General features: G+C 51.0%; 1 protein-coding gene, 8 non-coding genes and 1 pseudogene across 9 annotated transcripts; 1 reads left to right on the top strand and 9 right to left on the bottom strand.

Moving 5' to 3' along the window:
- Positions 1 to 1794: 1794 nt before the first annotated feature.
- Positions 1795 to 3192, bottom strand: LOC144173681 (uncharacterized; annotated as a pseudogene).
- Positions 3193 to 3312: 120 nt separating this feature from the next.
- Trnaa-cgc (transfer RNA alanine (anticodon CGC)) lies at positions 3313 to 3384 on the bottom strand. The gene has a single exon. It is a non-coding gene; the product is annotated as a tRNA-Ala (tRNA).
- Positions 3385 to 3463: 79 nt separating this feature from the next.
- Trnaa-cgc (transfer RNA alanine (anticodon CGC)) lies at positions 3464 to 3535 on the bottom strand. The gene has a single exon. It is a non-coding gene; the product is annotated as a tRNA-Ala (tRNA).
- A 79-nt stretch (positions 3536 to 3614) lies between these two features.
- Trnaa-cgc (transfer RNA alanine (anticodon CGC)) lies at positions 3615 to 3686 on the bottom strand. The gene has a single exon. It is a non-coding gene; the product is annotated as a tRNA-Ala (tRNA).
- Positions 3687 to 3765: 79 nt separating this feature from the next.
- Positions 3766 to 3837, bottom strand: Trnaa-cgc (transfer RNA alanine (anticodon CGC)). The gene has a single exon. It is a non-coding gene; the product is annotated as a tRNA-Ala (tRNA).
- A 79-nt stretch (positions 3838 to 3916) lies between these two features.
- Positions 3917 to 3988, bottom strand: Trnaa-cgc (transfer RNA alanine (anticodon CGC)). The gene has a single exon. It is a non-coding gene; the product is annotated as a tRNA-Ala (tRNA).
- A 79-nt stretch (positions 3989 to 4067) lies between these two features.
- Trnaa-cgc (transfer RNA alanine (anticodon CGC)) lies at positions 4068 to 4139 on the bottom strand. Its single transcript has one exon. It is a non-coding gene; the product is annotated as a tRNA-Ala (tRNA).
- Positions 4140 to 9660: 5521 nt separating this feature from the next.
- LOC144175675 (uncharacterized) lies at positions 9661 to 13224 on the top strand. Its single transcript, XM_077704717.1, has 2 exons — positions 9661 to 11145; positions 13198 to 13224. The coding sequence occupies exons 1-2, from the start codon at positions 9661 to 9663 to the stop codon at positions 13222 to 13224; spliced, it is 1512 nt and encodes a 503-aa protein (XP_077560843.1).
- A 1375-nt stretch (positions 13225 to 14599) lies between these two features.
- Trnaa-cgc (transfer RNA alanine (anticodon CGC)) lies at positions 14600 to 14671 on the bottom strand. Its single transcript has one exon. It is a non-coding gene; the product is annotated as a tRNA-Ala (tRNA).
- A 380-nt stretch (positions 14672 to 15051) lies between these two features.
- Trnaa-cgc (transfer RNA alanine (anticodon CGC)) lies at positions 15052 to 15123 on the bottom strand. Its single transcript has one exon. It is a non-coding gene; the product is annotated as a tRNA-Ala (tRNA).
- Between the last annotated feature and the right edge of the window lie 6087 nt (positions 15124 to 21210).

The raw sequence follows: 21210 nt of genomic DNA, 5'->3' as shown, positions 1-21210 counted from the left end.
ATTTTCATTAAAATCTTATAGTCTACATTAGTGAGACTGATTGGGCGATACCCAGATACAGCTCGGAGTTTGGCGTCATCATCTGACTTAGGAATAAAAATGGTGTGCGACTCATGAAAAGACGGTGGCAGCACACCATTCTGATACGCCTCAGCGTATAACGTACACAACACTGGACTTAGGCACTCTTTAAACTTTTTATAGAATGCAGCGCTTAGCCCATCGGGGCCAGGCGTCTTTCCCGGGCTCAACTCCTCTATAGCTTTTCTTACTTCATTCTCCGTTATGTCTGTTTCGAGCAGTGCTGACATCTCTTTGTTTAGGCATGGTAACAATCTCAAAAATTCATCCTTAAACGCCACGACATCAATAGCGTGACGTGCAAACAGCTTGTCGTAAAAGTTACAGAAACAGCGTTCTATGCTGGCTTGATCCTTGTACAAGACGCCTTCGCTTTCTATTTCCGCTATCGCATTTCTGCGAGCGTACTTTTTCTCGGAGCATAAGGCTCTTTTGGTCGGCGCCTCTCCCAGCAGCATCTTTTCTGCTCTTGCGCGAACAAGCGCGCCATGATATTTGCCCTGATCTAAGACCTCGAGCTGTGCTTTAACATTCTTTATGTCATCTCTGCACGTCCCCGGCGATCTACATTCTGCTACAATAAGAGCGTCGAGATTACTTCGTAGCGTGGCTTCTTTCTTTTTCTCGTCGCTCTTCATTAGAGAAGAACGTTCAAGGCCTTTTAGCTTAACTTCTTGTTTGAACAGCTCCCACTTCCGACTGAAGTTCGTCACGTCTGAGCTGCTAAACGAGGTCCGTGCGCATGCGTCAACGGCTTCGACGAATTTATCATCTTGCAGAAGTTTGTTGTTCATTTTCCACAAACCCCAGGAGAACGCGTTTCCACGTTTAGCGGCCCTGCCTAGTGTTAACGACACCAGACAATGGTCGCTAAATGAAACAGGGGTCACTTCGTATTTGTCACATTCACGTACGAGTTCTACGGAAAGATACACCCTGTCGAGCCGCGCATGACTATTGCCCTGAAAGTGTGTATAGCGAACGGTGCCTGCATTGCTCATGCTATCACCTGCATCTTCCAGGGCGCAGCCGGCTACTATCTCATTCAGTACCACCGTACTGGCGTCTCTGAAATTGGTCGTGCTGCTTTTGTCGCGCGCTGAGCAAACACAATTATAATCGCCCATTAAAATTAAGAGCCGTTCCGTCTCACACCATGGACGCATTTCTTCAAAGAAAGCCTTCCTTTCGGCTGTATTGGTGGGCCCGTAGACACACATTACACGCCATTCATTGGAACAAAACTCCAAGTCGCACACAACATACCGCCCCTTTTCCGAGGCGGTGACAGTCTTTAGAGCGGCCCCTAAGCTTCTCCGAATTAGAAGTGCGCAACCCGCAGAAAACCCGACCGCATGCGACACGCACACATCATAGCGCGCAATAAAGGGCCGCACCATACGATCCGTCTGGTCCTCCCTCCCAACTTTGGTCTCTTGCAAGGCCACGATGTCCAAATCCTCATCTGTTACGAGTCGATACACCTGATTTTGACGTCTCCGATCCGAAAATCCCCTGACGTTAAGCGTGGCGATGCGCATTGGTTTGCTCAAGTAAACCATGTTTTAGGAGGGAGCTAGACTTATCGCACAACACTTACATTCATGCAGCACGAAAAAGAACGACGCTTCATCAACTGCAAACATCCCATACACGCCCCAAAATCCGGCACTTATAAAACATTCGTATGGCCTGCGGGATTCACGGCCGCTGCAATACACACTCCCACCCTCCCCCCAGCCAAACCTAAAGCTCAAAGCATAAGCATCAGGAACACAATACCCCCTCCAAAAATACTGCCTTGACCGAACTACACTGTTGCGTTTCGTTCGTTGGCGATTCAAGACAGCAGCGCAACAACAAACACCGAGGAACAGGATGGCGACTACCTTTCGTAGTGACGTGCTGGCTAGGAGGGCGGAGCCGAAGTTTTGGTTCGGTCTGGTGGGACGTTGGGCTTCGGCTTGAAGCTCGGACGTCTCACTGAAACCGCCTTAGCCGGGGGCTCCTCGCTGCTGGTGAGTCCGTCACCCTGCTCTGTGTCGTTGCTTTCTCGTTGTCGCTTAGCCACGGCCCCACTCAGGTCCATTTGCACGGCTTCGGCTGCTAGAGCCGACACCTCCGTCGTTCCCTGACTGGCCGCTCCGGTTCCGTTGTCCTCGTTCGACGAGACGTGAGGGGGAGGCGTCTTCGGCTCGACCGGCTGCTCCTTTTCAGGAACGCGCTGGCCAGCCTCGGCCTCGACCCGCCCCGCCGACGTCGACTCCTTCACCGCCTTGTCGGCTACTCCTGCAGCTGTCTCCTCCGCTTCTGCCTCGTCCATGAGGTTTTCGCGGAGGTCGTCCTCCCTCGCTGGACCAGTGACGCTGGCATAGGACTTAACGCAGGCGCTTGCATCATGCCCGAAGCGACGGCACGAAGAACACTTCGGAACCTTGCATTCTCGCCTGACGTGCCCCTTGAGGTTGCAACGTAAGCACTGCGGGGCCCTTCCGGCGACGACGACGAGGGCCTTGTCACCCGCCACACGAAGTTCGTGCGGCAGGTCGTCGATGGTCACGCCCGCCTTCAACTTGAGGGTCACCGTACGAAGTGTCGAGCCCTTGTCTTGAATGCCTTCGACGCGCCACCGCTCCCTGCGCACCTCGCCGACACGCCCGTAGGGCGCCAGCGCAGCGCGAACGGCGTCGCCCGGCACGTTGTGCAGCAGCCAGTGAAGCTTGAGGCGGGCTTCTTGATTGGACGGGTCGATAACAAGGCACCGACGATCCTTCACCTTGATATCAGCGAGAGCGCAGAAATTTTCTTTACACCCTCCGCCGACTTGAACGTCACTGCCCAAACGTGACTCATCTGGTACGCCCCCAACGCCACGACGTCGGGGAGCAGTTCCAGACGAGCCAAAACGTCCCGAAAGTCCTCAACGCGGTAAGGCCGGGCACGCATGTCGGCATGAAGAAAAACCGTGTTTAAAACCGACTGACCTGAAGGAAACTGTGGCAAAAGTACTTGGTAATCATCAGCATCCTGGGCATATATCCTGTTACCGCGGGCCGAAAGGCCCGCTGAAGCCGCTCCTTGGGCGGAGCTCGACATTCTGCGACCGCTCGCTAGCGCTACCGGAAGCAGAATATACCACTGAGCTACACCCCCACTTTCCTCAAGTACTTTACATACAAACCCGATAGGTGTCTTCCTTCTCGGTGGCGGCAAAAAAGCACGCGTAGTTTCTGGAGGTGCCGGGGATTGAACCCGGGGCCTTTCACATGCGAAGCGAACGCTCTACCTCTGAGCTACACCCCCCACTTTCCTCAAGTATTTTACATACAAACCCGATAGGTGTCTTCCTTTTCGGTGGTGGCAAAAAAGTACGCGTAGTTTCTGGAGGTGCCGGGGATTGAACCCGGGGCCTTTCACATGCGAAGCGTACGCTCTACCTCTGAGCTACACCCCCCACTTTCCTCCAGTATTTTACATACAAACCCGATAGGTGTCTTCCTTCTCGGTGGCGGCAAAAAAGTACGCGTAGTTTCTGGAGGTGCCGGGGATTGAACCCGGGGCCTTTCACATGCGAAGCGAACGCTCTACCTCTGAGCTACACCCCCCACTTTCCTCAAGTATTTTACATACAAACCCGATAGGTGTCTTCCTTCTCGGTGGCGGCAAAAAAGCACGCGTAGTTTCTGGAGGTGCCGGGGATTGAACCCGGGGCCTTTCACATGCGAAGCGAACGCTCTACCTCTGAGCTACACCCCCCACTTTCCTCAAGTATTTTACATACAAACCCGATAGGTGTCTTCCTTCTCGGTGGCAGCAAAAAAGCACGCGTAGTTTCTGGAGGTGCCGGGGATTGAACCCGGGGCCTTTCACATGCGAAGCGAACGCTCTACCTCTGAGCTACACCCCCCACTTTCCTCAAGTATTTTACATACAAACCCGATAGGTGTCTTCCTTCTCGGTGGCAGCAAAAAAGCACGCGTAGTTTCTGGAGGTGCCGGGGATTGAACCCGGGGCCTTTCTCATGCGAAGCGAACGCTCTACCTCTGAGCTACACCCCCTTTTTTCTTTATTGCCTTGCTTTGACAATACAAACACCCACAACAAAACACTAGATTGATAAAACTGCTAACCGACGCTTGGGTAGCAGAAAGCCAGCTAAAATTATTTCATGCTTGTTAATGTTTCCATCACAGGCAACTATACTCGAGGCTCGGGCTGAGCCCTCCATACTTCAATAATCACCCGAATGGACTCAGAAAAATACTCCTTAGAGCGTTTGGCAGCAACATCACGATGGCGTATGGCCATGCGCGACTTCCAAATGCCGTGCAGGGCCAGAACCATGACGAGGTCGTACGGTACACCATCCTCCCTTTCGATGGTCAAAAACCGGATTACGTGAGCGTCTAGCGGGAAATCTTTCTTTAATGTGCGCTGAAGCACATCCCCATCCCAACACTCTAAAAACACATGTTCGATCGCCTCGGGTTTATTGCACGGATAACACTGAACGCCCCCTGGAAGGTACAAACCCTTCTCTTTCTGCCACGTCTTTATGGGTTAAAGAAAGTTTAAAGAAAAATGTTTTCACCCAAGCCGGTACCGCCATTCTTTTGGCACGCTTAAGAACATCCTGGCCTGGCCCTGCGCGGTAGATTGATCTATACAATGGCACAGGTAATACAATATCTGCAAGGTCATGGTAAAGTTTTTTGCGCGTCAAACTGGACAAGTATTCAAGAGTGAAGGGGGCTTGTAAGAACTGGACTGCCAGAACCACTTCACGGAAAAAACCTCTGGGTGCGCCAAATGAATAACACGCTGTCGAAACAATAAAATCAGGCAGTGACCTAGCTAGTTTCATCTGACACACAGTGCGCAAGAAAAGCGCCTGTACGTCCCGCAGAAACAAAAAACGGTTGACGACCTGCCGCAAAAACAAATGTGAGAGCGAAAGGCCTCCGAGGCGCACGCGCCGAAACAGGTTCGTGCGGCTCGTTTGTTCCCATGTCGTCTCCCAAATAAACACTACAAAAACACGGTGGAGTGCCTGTATGTTCATTTGCGAACAGTGCAATACCTGTAGAACATACCATAGTTACTCATAAAAAACACATTGCACACTGAGGCTCTCGCAAACATTGACAGACCAGTGCCTTTCCATTTTTCGACCTTTTCGCGCAGCTCGACGGCCTGCCTTCGCCAGTATTGGTCACTATCGGTGTAATTTTCTAAAGGCACTCCTACGTACTTCGCTGGAGTTGTCTGTTAGCTGACACACTCGAAGACATCCGGGGCCTTGTCCCAGTGGCCATGCCAAAAACCCAAGCATTTTTGCCAATTAACGCCACTGGCACTATATTTGCAAAACAACTTAAGGGTGTTTAAAGCAACACTTATGCTACTTCTATCAACGCAAAATAGTGCTACATCATCAGCGCACGCTAAAGTACGCACCTCGCATGACTCTAGGCGGAAGCCGTGGACGCGTTACTATACTCACACAAAACGCTTCGATAAATACACAAAAAAGCAGAGGAGACAACCGGCATCCTTCACGCACTCCTCGTTTAATTTGAATGGATTTACTCAAAGTATTATTGCCAGTGAGCTTTGTGGAGCACCCACTATAGGCCATGCGTACACCCTTGAGAATAACACCACCTACGTTGACGTGCTCCAACACTTCTAACGAAAGTTCGCGTGAGACCAGGTCAAAAGCCTTCTCCAAATCTATCTGAAGCATTGCTACGGCACCTTGCAGGCTGTCACAACACTCGAGAACACTCCGAGCGGTGTGAATGTTAGTGACAATTGACCGCCCTTTAATTCCGCATGTCTGATACGGTCCCACAATGTCCTTTATGATGGTCGGCATTGGCCTGGCAAGCACTTTCATTAAAATCTTATAATCTACATTGGTCAGACTAATTGGGCGATACCCTGAAATTTCCTTCAACCTAGCTTCGTCCTCCGATTTCGGAATGAGCATCGTGTGGGATACCAGACAGGAAGGTGGAAGCGTCCCATGGTCATAAGACTCGGTAAATACCTCACATAGCACTGGACTAACATCATCTTTGAACTTTTTATAAAATGATGCGCTCAGACCATCAGGGCCCGGCGTTTTGCCTGGGCTCAACTCATCTTTAGCTTGCTTTACTTCATCAACAGTAATCTCCATTTTTAGGTACTCAGAATAATCTTTGTCCAAACAGGGCAGGAAGCGTATAAATTCTGTAAATTTCTCCCTGTCGACGTCATGACGGGAAAACAACTTCTCGTAATAGCTACAGAACGCCTTTTGAATGTTTACCTGGTCAGTATACAAGACTCTTTCACTTTCTATTTCGACTATAGCATTTCTCCGGGCATAACGTTTTTTCGAACTGAAAGCTCTTTTGGTCGGTGCTTCACCTAGCTGAAAACGTTCCGCTCTCGCCCGTACCAGTGCTCCATGGTATCGTTCCTTGGCGATAACTTCAATCTGCGCTTTGAGCGTTCTTATGTCATCTTCAAACATTCCAGGCGACTTACATTCTTCCTTTAAAAGCACATCCAGACTACTGCGAAGCAAGGCTTCTCGTCCCCTCTCCTCATTTTTCATGGCACCTGATATTTCGAGCGCTTTCATTTTAACTTGCTGTTTAAAGCTTTCCCATTTAAAAACAGAGTTCATTTCACCTCCAGTACAAAAGATCTCCTGTGCGCATGCGTTGACCATGCCAAGGAATCCTTCATCTTGAAGCAGTTTGTTGTTTATCTTCCGGAGCTCCCAAGAAAATGCATTTTGACGTTTTACCCCCTTCCCAAGTGTTACGGACACAAGGCAGTGATCGCTGAAAGATACAGGAGTCACTTGTTAATCGCCGCATTCAGGAACATGATCTAATGACCCATACACTCGGTCAAGACGCGCGTGACTGGTGCCCTGAAAGTGCGTGTAGCGAACGGCGCCATCACTGCTCATGCTAGGACGCGTTCCACTTTGGGAAAGCTTCGCATGCGCTCCGTCATTTTTCACTGATTTCACTGGTTAATTGACCCGCAGCTTTATGGAAGGGCATCGACTAGATGTATGAAGTTGCATGGAGCACCGGAAACCAGAATTCCGAGGTAGGGGGACCATTTTTTCGAAAATTTGAGGACTTTTTTGTGCCCGCGAGCCGCTAGGCCTAACGACAACTTCGGCCCCGGCCGAGGGAAGCGGTAGGCCTAGGCCGAGCCCCAGCGACGCCGAAAGCCGATCACCGATTCATCGGTTGCTACGCAAGCGCGCAACGACCCAAGATGTCTACCGCTATGCGAGTAGAAGTGGATGGCGTAGAAATTTCGCCGGATCAGTTCACTAGAGCGCAGGGGTGGAAAACCGCTGGCGAAAACGTGAAGCAAGGCGGCGTAGGATTGCTAAGCCTAACGCCCGTACTCCAAGTGAGCCAAGATGGCGCCAAGGCCCCGACTGACGTCAACGGTCGGGGCAACGACCTCGGTGGCGCCACCGGCAACGATCTACGTCAGCAGAGGACGAAGAAACGAATAAACAAGGGCAAGCTGCTGAAGGGCGCGCGCATGCCAGACCTGCCGCGCGCAGATATGAAGATTGTCATGCGGCCACGAGGCGGGCTCCGCGTAAGCGAGGTGGCCCGCGTGGAAATAAGCCGAGCTGTAACGGCGGCGGCGCAAGTCGACACAATTGCTGATAGAGAAGATGTGATATGCCTAAACCACCAACAGAACATCATAGTCGTGAGTACCTCGAAGAGGGAGCACGCCGACAGATACGCCATGGTGGAGCGAATCGACATTCGGGGAACGTCCCACGAAGTCAGCGCGTACGAGTCGGCCCCTTACGGAACAGTGAAAGGAGTAATACGGGGCATCCCACTGGAGTTCGGTTCCCGGCCGCGGAGGCCGCTTTTCTGATGGAGGCGAAAAGCAAAAACGCCCGTGTGTACGAGATTTCGGCGCACGATAAAGACCCCCAGGTGGTCAAAATTAATCCGGAGCCCTCCACTACGGCGCGCCTCATCGCCTGCGTTGCGTCGGCGCGTTAAACCATACAATCAATCAAATCAAAAATCCCACTGGAGGACACCGCCCAAGAAATACAAGATTTAGTCGTGCACAAGCACAATCCCACGGCCTTGCAGGCGATCCGCATCGGTAAGACCAGGTCGGTGGTGATCGCCTTCGAGGGACACAAAGTGTCCAACTACATCCGGTATGGGAACCTGCTAGTTGAGTGCACCCTGCACAGGAAGCAGATTGACGTGTGCTACGCATGCGGCCGAGTGGGGCACAGGATGGACGTGTGCCCAAATCCTCAAGACAAGATTTGCCGGGGCTGCGGTGTCGCCAACCCCGGAGAAGACCACAAGTGCGTACCCGCACTTGTGGTACCCAAGTGTGGCCTGTGCGGGGGGAAACATCTCACCGCCGACAAGGCTTGCAAGGCAAGATTCAAAACGCCTTATGTCGTCCGTCGACGGCGCTGGGAACGGCGCTGGGCGGAAGAAGACAACGAGGACAAAAATCAAGGCAAAAGAGGTCCTACAGGGCGACCCCAACGTAGCGCCTCTTCGCAACGGGGCCGGTCCCAGACGCCGGTCCGCAACAGCAACGGCGGCGGCCGCCAGAGCCGCTCTCGATCGAAGTCACGATCCGGGGGCGGCGGCGGCGACGACGGCGGGTCGAGGTTCGAGCGGAAGATCCAGGTCCCGGACCAAGTCCCGTTCGAGATCCAGGGCCGGTTCGAGATCCAGGGCCGGATCGAGACTCCGGGCCGAGTCTACCGGACGACGAGGGACAACCGCCGAGAAAAAGGTGGGCTGGACCGGCAGGTCTTCTGTCGTATGGGTTAGCGAAACCGAATTCCCGTCCCTCACCCCCTCCCAACCCCTTAACCTAAGAGCTAGCCCGCAACGGGATTGCAATGAAGTAAAAGAGCTCAAGAAAATCATAGAGCGGCAGAACGCTCAGATACAAGAGCAGAACGCCCAAATTAGGGCCTTAATGAGCAAAATCGATGCGCGAGCTAGCGGCAGCTCAGCAAACACGAGACCCCAAGGCGATAACAACACGTTGGAGAACGCCGGAGGAATGCGCAAGGTGCCGCGGAGGGACCCCCCGTCGCCCTGCTTAGGGCGGGGTGCGGGGGTGGCACGGTCGGCGCAACAAGCGCCGAGCAACCAAGAAGCAATGGACTCCGAAGAAAGCACCGTCAACCGTGAGACGGCGACAGCGGCGGCGCAGATTCCAAAGGGAGGAGAGCTTACAGCGATCCTAACGGCCATCACCCAAATCAACGAGAGAGAGAGAGAGAGAAGAAACATTTATTAGAGCAGACGGTGGTGGTTAAGCCGCTGTTCCAAATCAACGAGAAACTGAGCGCGATAGACGCCAGATTCGAGGCCCTCGAAGGCTAAGTGCGGACGCTGTCGATCAAATACGAACGGCTAGCGACCAAAGTAGCAACCCTTACCGCAAGGAACCGCTTCGCGTCCCTGAAGAAAGAACGGGCGGAAAAAATCAAGGCATCAATCGCGTGTAGGCGCGGCCGCCTAGAAACATCCGAAGAAGATGAAGGAGGGACCACATAAGAAAAAGAAGACCCACGGGGGGGACGTTCCAGTAATTCATCAATGGAACTGCCGGGGGATCCGCAACAAGGAGGCGGAACTGTTACTCCACATTGACGGGCTCGAACACAAGCCCGATGTAATAGCACTACAAGAAACGAACAGCAAGCCCAGACTGCCGGGATACGTGACGTACACGGACCCGACGGAGGAAGGGACAGCGGTGCTCGTCCACAGCAACGTGGCGGCTACTCAACACGTCACGGCGCAGGGCGGATGCGAGCACACGCTCGTCGAGATTCACGCAAGAACAATTGGCAACACGGGAAATCTATACGTCATGAGCGCGTACTGCCGCCCGTCACAGAGGCAGTACGACTTTGATCGAGTAGTGAGCCAGGCGAAAAGGTTGGCGGGGAGCAGGCCGCTCCTGATCCTCGGCGACTTCAACGCCCCTCACACAACGTGGGGGTACAAGTACCAATCGAAGAGGGGAAAAGCTCTAGCCAACACCATGGAGGACCATGAGATGGCCCTGTTAAACGAGCCAGACGTGGCCACCAGAAGGGGCAACAGTGCCAATAGGGACACAACTCCGGATCTGTCATGGCTATCGGGGGCACTGGACGTGTCCTGGAGGAACGAAGACGTGGACCTGGGCTCCGACCACAGCGTAATCGGCATTACCATCAAGGGACCCCAATACCGCGCCATGCTGGGGACGGCACGCGTAACGGACTGGGACAAGATGCGGAAATACACGCACGAAATCGAAGAGGCTTCGGAGAACGATAAAAAAGCAGACCGAAAGCAAACGTACGCCGAATGGGCGAGGGATCAGAAAAAGGCCATCGAGAAATTCACGCAAGAAATAACGACGACGGCGCAGACACCTTTCGTGGACGCCAGGCTGGCTCACATGTGGACTGCCCGGCACTCGCTAACGCGAAGGTGGAAGCGCCAGCGTCACAACAAGAAGCTGGTCAAACGTATCGCGGTCCTTAACAAACAGATCGCCGAATACGCAGCCAAGCTATGGCAAGAGAACTGGCTGAGCACTTGCGATGGCTTGCAGGGTAAGCTATCGGCACGGAAGACGTGGTGCTTACTCAGGCACCTAATCGACCCGATGAGCAGCAAGACCGCAACCAACCGCAACCTCACCAAGATCCTCAACACGTACAAGGGAGACGGCCGCAGGCTACTGGAAGACCTGAAGGCAAAATACCTCAAGACCGAGCGAGGCCAGTACCCGACGCCCGAGAGGTACGGAGGCCCTGAAAACGAAGAGATGGACAGACCGTTCACCATGACGGAACTCTTGTCGGCCATTGACGACAGCAACAGAAAGAGCGCCCCCGGCAGGGACGCGATCACGTACAAGTTGCTTGGAAACATGAGTGAAGCGGCGGCCCGCGGCCTCCTGGGGCACATCAACGAAACCTGGCAGAGCTCGCAGCTGCCGAGAGAATGGAAAGAGGCAGAGGTTCGATTCATCCCGAAACCCGGAAAAGCGCTGACGATTGACAACATGCGGCCCATCTCCCTTACGTCGTGCGTGGGGAAGGTGATGGAACGTATGGTCCTTCGCAGACTTCAAAAACACTTGGAAGAAACAAACCAAATGCCCGAGACTATATATGGGTTCAGACAACACCTTGGCACCGAGGACGTCCTGATCCAACTGCAAAAACTCGTGGTCAAGAAGGCGACGGGGAACGCGGCGCGGGGGATACTCGCCCTAGACCTAAAAGGGGCCTTCGACAACGTGTCTCACGCGAGCGTGCTCCAAAATCTAAACAAAACGGGATACGGTCGGAAGACCTTTGGCTACATCAAGGACTTCTTAACGAGAAGAACCGCGAGCATCAGGATAGGGGAAGAGAAGTCGGAACCCGTCGAGCTCGGCGAGAGAGGCACCCCTCAGGGGTCAGTCTTGTCGCCCCTGCTCTTTAATCTAGCCCTCCTGCCCCTGCCCAGTCTACTGAAACAAATCGAAGGCGTGGACCACGCGCTGTACGCCGACGATATTACGGTGTGGACGAACCGAGCCGGGTCCGATGCCTGGGCGGAGGAAGCCTTGCAGAGGGCGGCAACTACCGTGCACGAATATGCAAAGACCTGCGGGCTGAGCTGCGCTCCCCAGAAATCGGAGCTGCTCATGGTTCAGCCGGGACGACCCAAGAAGGAACTGCCGCCGAACGTGACCATCACCATTGACGGCACAGCCATTAAACCGGCGCAACAGATCAGAATCCTGGGTCTGCAGCTGCAATGCGACGGACGAGCATCCGCGGCCGTCACGAAGATCAAGAACACCTCGGAGCAGATATTAAGCATGATCCGAAGGGTCTCTAACCGTAACAGAGGCCTGAAGGAAGACGACGCAATGCGCCTAGTGCGGGCATTCGTCGTGTCGAGGGTGACCTACTCTGCCCCGTACCTCCAGCTAACGAAGGCAAACAAAGACACCTTGAACACGATGCTGCGTAAAGCAACCAAGCAGGCAATGGGCCTGCCGATCTACTCGTCCACGCAGAAACTCCTGGACATGGGGGCCCACAACACGGTGGAGGAGCTGATCGAGGCTCACCTGTCCAACCAAAGGGTACGGCTAAGCCAAACGGAGCACGGCCGGGTCGTCCTGCGGAAAATAGGATGGCAGATAGAACCACTGCCAACCAAGGCAGCCCTTCCCGAGCAGTGGAAAGAGGCCATTAAAACCAAGCCACTCCCCAGGAACATGCAACCGGGGAAGAACGAAGGGAGGCGGACCGCGCGAGCCAAGGCCCTGGCTCGACAGCTGGAGGAGAACCCTAGGGTACTCTACGCGGACGCCTCGCTCAGAAAACACGACGACCGAGCAACGGCGGTAGCCACGTCCATCGACAAGCTGATCGTCAGCGCGTCGCTGAGGACTACAGACCCAGCCGTTGCGGAAGAAGCAGCCGTGGCACTCGCACTCGTGCAACCGAGCGTGGACACCGTGGTCACAGATTCAAAGTCAGCCTACGGAAGCTTCCGAAGAGGAGTGATCTCTACCGCGGCGCGAGCCATTCTCTCCAAGCACAAGCCTCCGGGAGGAGCCATCGAGCTCGTGTGGGTACCGGCTCACTCGAAATTGGAAGGCAACGCCCTCGCCGACCACCACGCCCGAGAACTGTCCATCCGGGCCGAGGACGAGCCGGCTGAGCTACCGCATCCCGTGACCAGCTTTAAAGAGATTACTCAGATGTATAGAAACGCGAGGTGCAAACTTCCCGAACCGCATCCACAGTTAATCAGGCAACAGCAAACGATCCTGCGGCGCATGCAGGCGGGTTCGCTAGCGCATCCCGTTCTGTTACACCGAATGTACCCGGCGCAGCACGACACACTCTGCCCTATCTGCAAAACGGAAAGAGGCACTCTGGCAAACATCATAGCCTTGTGCAAAGACCTCAAGAACCCCCCACCGCCCTTTCCCCCCAACACCCCCAATCCCCAACCCCCCGAGCGATGGGAGACCTTGTTGTCCAGCCCCGCCCTGCCAACTCAGCTAGCACTGGCGACCTCGGACGTTTAGGATTTCAAGGTTCAGTGACTGACAAGGCTCCATTTCGACTCACAGACTAGAAACCGGAGACATGTTGCTTACCTTTCACGTCCAGTGCGCCGTTAGGAGACGCCTTTGGGCCCCGGGTCGTCTAGGTGAGTTGGTGACGTCACCCCCACCCCTGTCGTTCTGCGCTCTAAAACATTTGTCTTGAGCCGCGTCGTTGAACGACGCCCTGGAGTCGCCTTCATCTGCGGCTCGTCGGCCTGGGCTGTGAGGTCGTTTGCGCCACACTCGGCAACGTCAACGTGGGCTCGCTTGGCTACAGGAATCCCGGACACTTCCAGGGCATCGGGGTTCTGACTTGCCGTTAGGTGCTCGTCCATTCGGGTGACGCCGTCTTTCGACAGGTCCCCCGCATCGACAGGCCTCCCCGTGGATCCGCTGTCGCCGCTCCCTGCTGCCGCTATGGCGTCTTCCATTGCCCCAGCAGCCGTCTCCTACGGCCCCAGGTGCCCGGACCCCTTGGCCGCTTCCGCCGCCTCCGCCGCGTCCATGATGTACTCGGTGGCCACGTCAGTGCCAGCGGGTCCCACAGCGCTCGCGTACGAGCGCTCACAGTGGGTGTCAGTGTGGCCGAACCGTCTACACCGGGAGCACCTTGGCACCTTACACTCACGTCTGACGTGGCCTTCGCCGTGACAACGAGGCACTGCATAGGCCGCCCGGGTGCCACGACGAGGGCTAGCTCCCCGGCGACGCGAATTTGGTGGGGCAGGTCGCCTAGCTTCAGCCCGGACTTGAGCTTGAGTAGCACAGTCCTCGTCGTCGACGTTTTCTCGTTCACACCCGCAACACGACACCGCTCTCTGGTCACCTCGCTGACACTGCCATAGGGTGCAAAGGCGGAGCGAATGTCTTCGTCCGCCACCCCGTACAACAGCCAGTTGAGCTTGAGCTTCACCTCCTGGTTCTGTGGGTAAATCACGAGGCAGCGACGCCCCTTCACCACCATCTCGGTAGCGGCTAGCATCTTTCTAGTTGCGCGGGCGTTCTTGAAGGTCACTGCCCAGACGTGGTTGATTTGGTACACTCCCAAGGAAATCACCTCGGGCAGCGCACCATGCTGGTACAGAGTATCCCTGAAGTCTCCGACACGGTATGGTCTTCCTTTTACATCGGCGTGAAGAAAAACTGTGTTTGACACAATCCGTCCGGTAGGCAGCGTCGGCAAGATAATCTGATAATCCCGCCCGGTGCGAGCCCATGATTACACAACCGTTCACGGCGGTTCTCGGAAGTGGAATGACCTCTGTGCTAAACCTACACTCTCCGCAAGTCTTTTACATACAAACCCGATAGGTGTGTTCCTTCTCGGCGGCGCCAACAAAGCACGCGCAGTTTCTGGAGGTACCGGGGATTGAACCCGGAGCCTTTCACATGCGAAGCGAACGCTCTACCTCTGCGCTACACCCCCACTGTCCTCAAGTCTTTTACATACAAACCCGATAGGTGTGTTCCTTCTCGGTGGCGCCAAAAAAGCACGCGCAGTTTCTGGAGGTGTCCGGGATAACCCAGGGCCTTTCACATGCGAAGCGAACGCTCTACCTCTCAGCTACACCCCCACTGTCCTCAACTTTTTTACATACAAACCCGATAGGTGTGTTCCTTCTCGGTGGCGCCAAAAAAGCACGCGCAGTTTCTGGAGGTGTGGGGGATTGAACCAGGGGCCTTTCACATGTGAAGCGAACACTCCACCTCTGTCTGAGCTACACCCCCACTCTCCTCAACTTTTTTACATACAAACCCGATAGGGGTGTTCCTTCTCGGTTGCGCCAAAAAAGCACGCGCAGTTTCTGGTGGTGCCAGGGATTGAACCAGGGGCCTTTCACATGCGAAGCGAACGCTCTACCTCTGAGCTACACCCCCTTTTTTTTATTGCCGGTTTCAAACAAAATCCAGAAACAACGGTACATATGATAAAATCGCTGCCTTCACTCAAGCCAGCGCTACATAACTAAAAACGGGGCATAGCCAATACCTTTTCAAATTCATGCAACCATTCAGGAGTACATTTCTGACTCTTCCACATTTCTACAATACGTTGGGCACTCTCACAGAAATACTGCCTTGCTGGCCTTCCGTCTACGTCACAGTGCCGAAACGCCATTCGAGACCTCCATATTCCGTGGAGGAAGGCACTCCATTATTGTTTTGCACTGCCAAAAACCAGATGCCATAAGGGCTCAACGGAAACTCCTTTTTTAATGTTCGCTGAAGAACGTCCCACAAAAACACTCCATCCCAACAATCCAAAAAAACATGTTCCACCGTCTCGGGCTTTTTACACAAAGAACAGTCCACTCCCCATGGCACAAACAGACCCTTCTCCACCATCCATGTTTTAACTGGCAACACTCCAGAGTGCAGTTTAAAGAAAAATGTTTTAACACCAGGAGGAATGGCCATGGCTTTTACACGTTTCAAAACGTTTTGCCCGGGGCCCACTGGAAACATGGATCGGTATAGAGGAACCGGAAAACAAATTTCAGCAAGATCCCTGTACAGCTTTTTCTTCGACACAGAGCTCAAATACTCCATCGAGAAGCGTACACACAGAAATTGAGTCGCTTGCACAACTTCCTTTAAATACCCGTTTACTCCGCTGTAGCTTTGACATGATGTAATAATGAATTGGGGCTGTAGTCTACCTAACCTGACTTGAATGAAAGTGCGCAGGAAGGGATCCTTTACCTCACGCAGGAAATAAAAACGATTCACCACTTGTCTTAAAAAAAGATGCGAGAGCGATAGACCGCCTTCGCGTACTCTCCGAAAAAGATTCGTCCTACTTGTCCTTTCCCAGGACGAGCCATCAAAAAAAACAGCACAAACGCGGTGCAGCCGCTGAACATTGGCGCTAGAACAGTGGATCACTTGCAAAACGTACCAAAGTTTTGCAAACAGAAACATATTGCACACCGTTGCGCCCGCAAACATCGACAGCGCACGCCCCTTCCCTTCCCACTTTTCCGCTTTATCACGCAGCGCCGTCGTCTGGCTTCGCCAGTACGGGTCGCTATCTCGGTAGTTTTCCAGTGGAACGCCTAAGTATTTGGCAGGCATAACCTGCACCTGCCAGTTCATACCTTCAAACACACTAGCGGTCACGTCCCACCCAGACAACGCACATACATCGTAGGTAAGTGCCAGGGATGTCCCACCTGGGAGTTCGGGAACTCCCAGGGACATCCCACTTAAGTTCCAAAAACATCCCAAGTGATACAAAAAAAGACCTCGCTGGGATGTCCCAGACTAGGACTTTGCTGGGAGGTCTGACATCCCATGTAGAACAAAGAAAGGAAATTTTTGGGATGTTCCAAAAAGGTGCTTGTAGGTCCTTTTCAGGACACGTTTGATTAATGCTTGTGGTTATAGCTCAACATTCCATTGCAATGGAGCTTTTCCTCCACTCAAGTGCACAATTAGACTCTGCAAAACCTTGCAAAACCATTTTATTGGACAAATTTCGTACATAACAGAGATCAGTGGCAAAATCAAGCAGCACTTAAGTCGTAAAGGTACACCATACACTTTTAATACCACAAAGAAAAGTTCTTTATAACTTGATGCATGACTTCACTTCTGTTTCTGACAATAAATTCGACTAGCTGAAGCAGAAGTGAAATTTCACATGAAAAATTTCTAAATGTAGCACGAGTTATGTACAGAAAGATAAGAGTCGTCTCTTCTCTTTTACATCAGAAATGTGCCATGCACCTGACTAATTCATTTACACAATAGAGAGAGCCTAATTTCTAAGCAATTTATGGCATAAAGAATAAGGTCTGAAAGTGCTGTACTTTATGAAATACCAAAAGGTGAAACATGTTTCACGACACAGGAAAAGCACATTAGTGCACAGAAAGTTACTGAAAACCATTAAAGGGCCATGCAGACAAAGCACAAGTTTGGTTCATTAGAAAGATTGCCTCGATAGAAACATACTTACACGGCTTTAAAGGGGCCATGAAGACAAAATACAAGTTTGTTTTATTCGAAAGATTTCGTGTTCTATAGTGCCCCCAGTGCTTGTCCAGAAGCAAACGATGCTTTGTTCACTGCAAAATAATCAATTTAAGCTAAAATTTTGATTTTCACGCCAAAACGTGTGTTTGAATGACGTTTGCAGTGATATAAGAGCAGGTCTTTCAGCTAAAGTTGGTGTGGAGCGGAGACTTGTTTACTGTTAGTTGACCTAGATGGCGCCACCACACCACGGAAAGCAGTCTTATGTTTTTGGGTTTGTTTGTGACCGTATTTAAACATGGCTTGTTTTTATTCACGGAGAAAATAATCATTTTGTGAAACATGGTGCTCGCTCAACAAATATGGTCACGTAAGACACCGTCGCTTGCGTCAGTTGGCCAGTGTTGTCTGAGAATTCCAAAGCCCCGCAGTGCTATGCATCTAAACGAAGCATAGTGCGTGCAGTACCAACAGCAGTATGCAGAGGTACTTCAATGTTTACGTGTGCTTTCCTAACTTCCACTGTGTGTCCCACCATTCTTACTGATATAAAAAGAATGTGCCCTAAATCTGAAAATAGCTCTTTGGGCATGCTTATGAACTCTGCCTAATTTGCATTTGCCGGCCTCAGCCAATCGCACAGCTCGGCATATGACATCATAGGTTCTGCTGCGGTAAATGAGCTAGTGGGTCGTATGGCCATTCCCTTTTTTTCCTAATTATGTAGCTTATTTGAGTGAAGTTTACGTTAAAAGTGGTGTCAACCTGATTCTACCGAGGCAATCTTTTGAAGGAACCAAGCTTGACTTGTCTCCATGGCCCCTTTAAATGTAAACGTTGCTCAAATAAGCTACATAATTAGGAAAAAAGGGAATTGCCATGCAACCCACTAGCTCAGTTCCCACACTAGGACACATGACACCATACACACAGCCGTGCGATTGGCTGAGGCCAGCAAAAGCAAACGCAGGTTAGGCAGGGCTTATAAGCTTGCAGAATAAACTATTTTCGCTTAAGTGTAATGCATATTCATTTTATAGCAGTAAGAATGGTGGGGTGAAACAATGGAAGTTACAAAAGAAGAACCAGTGCGTATTGCTGTTAACTACTGCGCACACTATGCTTGTTATAGCAGCACAGCACTGTGGCGCTTTGGGGTTGTCTCAGACGACACTGGCCGAGCGGTGTAAGCGACATTGTCTTACGTGACCCTAATTGTAGACGTATCCCATGTTTCACGAAGCTCTTAGTACCTATCGTAATAAAACCAAGCCAGGTGCAAATACAGTCAAAAACAAAGCAAATGTGAAGACAGCATGGTGGCGATATTTAAGAGGATTGATAGTAAACAAGGCTCCGCAGTCTGCTGCAGGCAGGACGGCGCACTTGAAATTAGCTTGAAGACCCTTCCTTGTGATGTCATGGCAGACGTCACACGATTTGGCGGGAGAATGAAAATTTTAACTTCAACTGATTAATTCCTTGGTGAATAAAGCATCATTTGCTGCCCGACACGTGCAAATGGCACTACAAAACCCCAAATCTTTCGAAGAAAACAAGCTTGTATTTTGTCTGCATGGCCCTTTAATGTGGCAGTCACACTCCCTCAGGCCGCGCGGCCACTTTTGAACAATACGGGGCTACCGTAAGGCATCGCTTTGCACCACACACACATAGAAATCCTTCGAAAGGCCAGCTGATCTAGTTCTGATTGATATAAAATACTAGTTCTAAAACCTACTGCAAATGAAAAAAAAACTTGTAAAATAAAATTTTGGATCACGTGTACCTACATTCGAAAAGAATTATGTAGAACTATTCAATGTAAAGGGAGGACATTTGCTGTGTGCTTGGAAGACATGCCAATTGGCCACATGATGACAAATTTGTTCTCAGCCAAATGGATTTTCACCTGTCTGCTAAAAGGCAAATAAAAGCTCACAAAAGAAAATTGATGAACAGGTAACATTACACGGCTTAGAGCACAAGAATAACACTTTGCAAGTGTTGGCTGTATGCATATTTTCCTACCTTTAAAATTTGGCTGCATTTTGTTACCATTTACGCACTGAGGTCTAAATGTGGAAATATATGTGCATGCATACTTATGAGTTAGCGTTGGAAATGTGGGACCGTGTAAGGATGTATATTGCGACATTTTAACCTTGGCAATTAAAAAATTCCAAATAAACGCAGCCAAATTTTGACGGCAAAAAAATCAGTCTACAGCCAACATGTACAAAAACTATCACTGCTCTGCACTGAGTCATGTAAATATCAAGTAGAGAATTTCTCTTTGTAGACATTTTTAGCAGAAATATGAAGAAATTTTGAAACCAATTGAATTCCATCATGCAGCCACTAATTGGTATGTATTATGAATGCACAGCAATCTATCCAATTTCTGTTAAATTGTTTTCTATAACTTCGAAAATACACAGGCAAGTGAAGCAAAATAAGATTTCTCGAGTTTTAAATTTGAATTTGTCTCTCATACACTAAGATAAATAATATTGATATCACTCAAAACTAGACAGGCTGCACTTTGTAATAGTACATTAGCCATGTATGTGGTGTTAGTTGACGCCCAGCAGAGACCATACAAACGTCCAAATGGAGAACCACACGCTGCGGGAGTACTGGTGCCATGCACCTTATTCTGGCATGATGCCCTGAAATCCCTAGTTTTTTTACCACGTAGTAGCTTACCACACACACAAAAAAAACAGTTTAGATTAGTGTCAGGAAAATATACATGAGCAATCAAGAAAAAGAAAATCAGAGTAAACGACTTTCATATCATTCCTTGGCAGTCACTGCATTGGAGCTCCAAGGATTTTCTAGTGTGCCGCAGCTCTTTCTGCAGCACGTCAGAACTGTGTTGCTGTCTTCTTATCCTTTGGAGTTCCTTGTGGCTGGGGAGGCTTTCCATGGCCCATGAAGCTGCCTGCACATAATTTAGAAAACAACATGTAATGAATTCAACGAACAGTGCAGACACCGGCTAGCTTGAACACTGCCAGTAAGGAAACACAACTCAAGCATCACCGAAGTGTACAGATAAACATTTACCCATAGTGATTTCACACCATGGGTAAAACGGCATGCTTACGAGTACAAGCTGAGCTTCGCTGATCTCTCACAATGGCCTTCCTGATACATGCTCTCGTGATTGCGCTACAGTCAAAATAAACCTCGTGGCCAGAACTCACAACACTAAAGCAGCCCACTGCCACGCGAAACCTTGATGAGCTTGCGGGTTGTTTTGCGCAGAAATTTGATGTGTGATATAAATTTTGCTATTTAGTTCTGTTTCATGGACATGACCTTTACATTCCATGATTTCCCAAACATTTCACCTGCTTCAGATGTAAACGAAACAGTTTTTCTAAATAATTTTCAGTCAAGAGATTTTGACCTGGCTCTTACAATCATGCTTGTTGGCACAACGCATCACACACATGCAAGCTACTGCAGCCATTTACCATTAAACGTTTGTCAAATGCGCCATTACATTAGTCTTCGATGTGATCCAATGGTGCAAAGCACAATGAAAGATAACAGAGTAACAATAACAAGGACGACACTAGACACGGGAGTCGCAGTTTTCTGATAATGCCCACCAGGTTTAAAGCTGCCTGTAAAAACTGCTAACTGCATCTCTGAGTGTCTGCTTGCCGACAAGAGACTACAGGAAACTGGCAAAAAAAAAGAAATATAGCTGCTTGGCAGAGCATATCGTGCAATTTGAGAAAGATTACAAACAAAATGAGTGAAAGGTTGTGTTTACCACTCATGAAAAATTGTTAAGGCTTTTTACGAGTAACCGCACTGTGAAGTCAGTCTTCGCAGCCCTTTAAACATGATGCACAACTACCCCCACAGTACCCTTCTTTAAAACAGTCGTAAAAGCGGCCGAGATCTGAGTATTCAAAGCGGCCCAGATCACGTTGCCATTTGTTGCATAGTTTGCCGGAATTCTCTTTG

This window comes from Haemaphysalis longicornis, unplaced genomic scaffold (genome assembly GCF_048455015.1).
Source record: "Haemaphysalis longicornis isolate Haplotype H1 unplaced genomic scaffold, Haemaphysalis longicornis Haplotype H1 scaffold_3, whole genome shotgun sequence".
NCBI lineage: Eukaryota > Metazoa > Arthropoda > Arachnida > Ixodida > Ixodidae > Haemaphysalis > Haemaphysalis longicornis.
This window is presented reverse-complemented; position numbering and strand designations above follow the sequence as displayed.

Excerpts from the sequence above, each read along its gene's own strand:
- LOC144175675 (XM_077704717.1), top strand. The coding sequence starts at position 9,661 with ATGAAGGAGGGACCACATAAGAAAAAGAAGACCCACGGGGGGGACGTT. Across the intron at positions 11,146-13,197 it reads GAGAATGGAAAGAGGCAGAG|CTAGCACTGGCGACCTCGGA; the intron begins GTTCGATTCATC and ends CTGCCAACTCAG.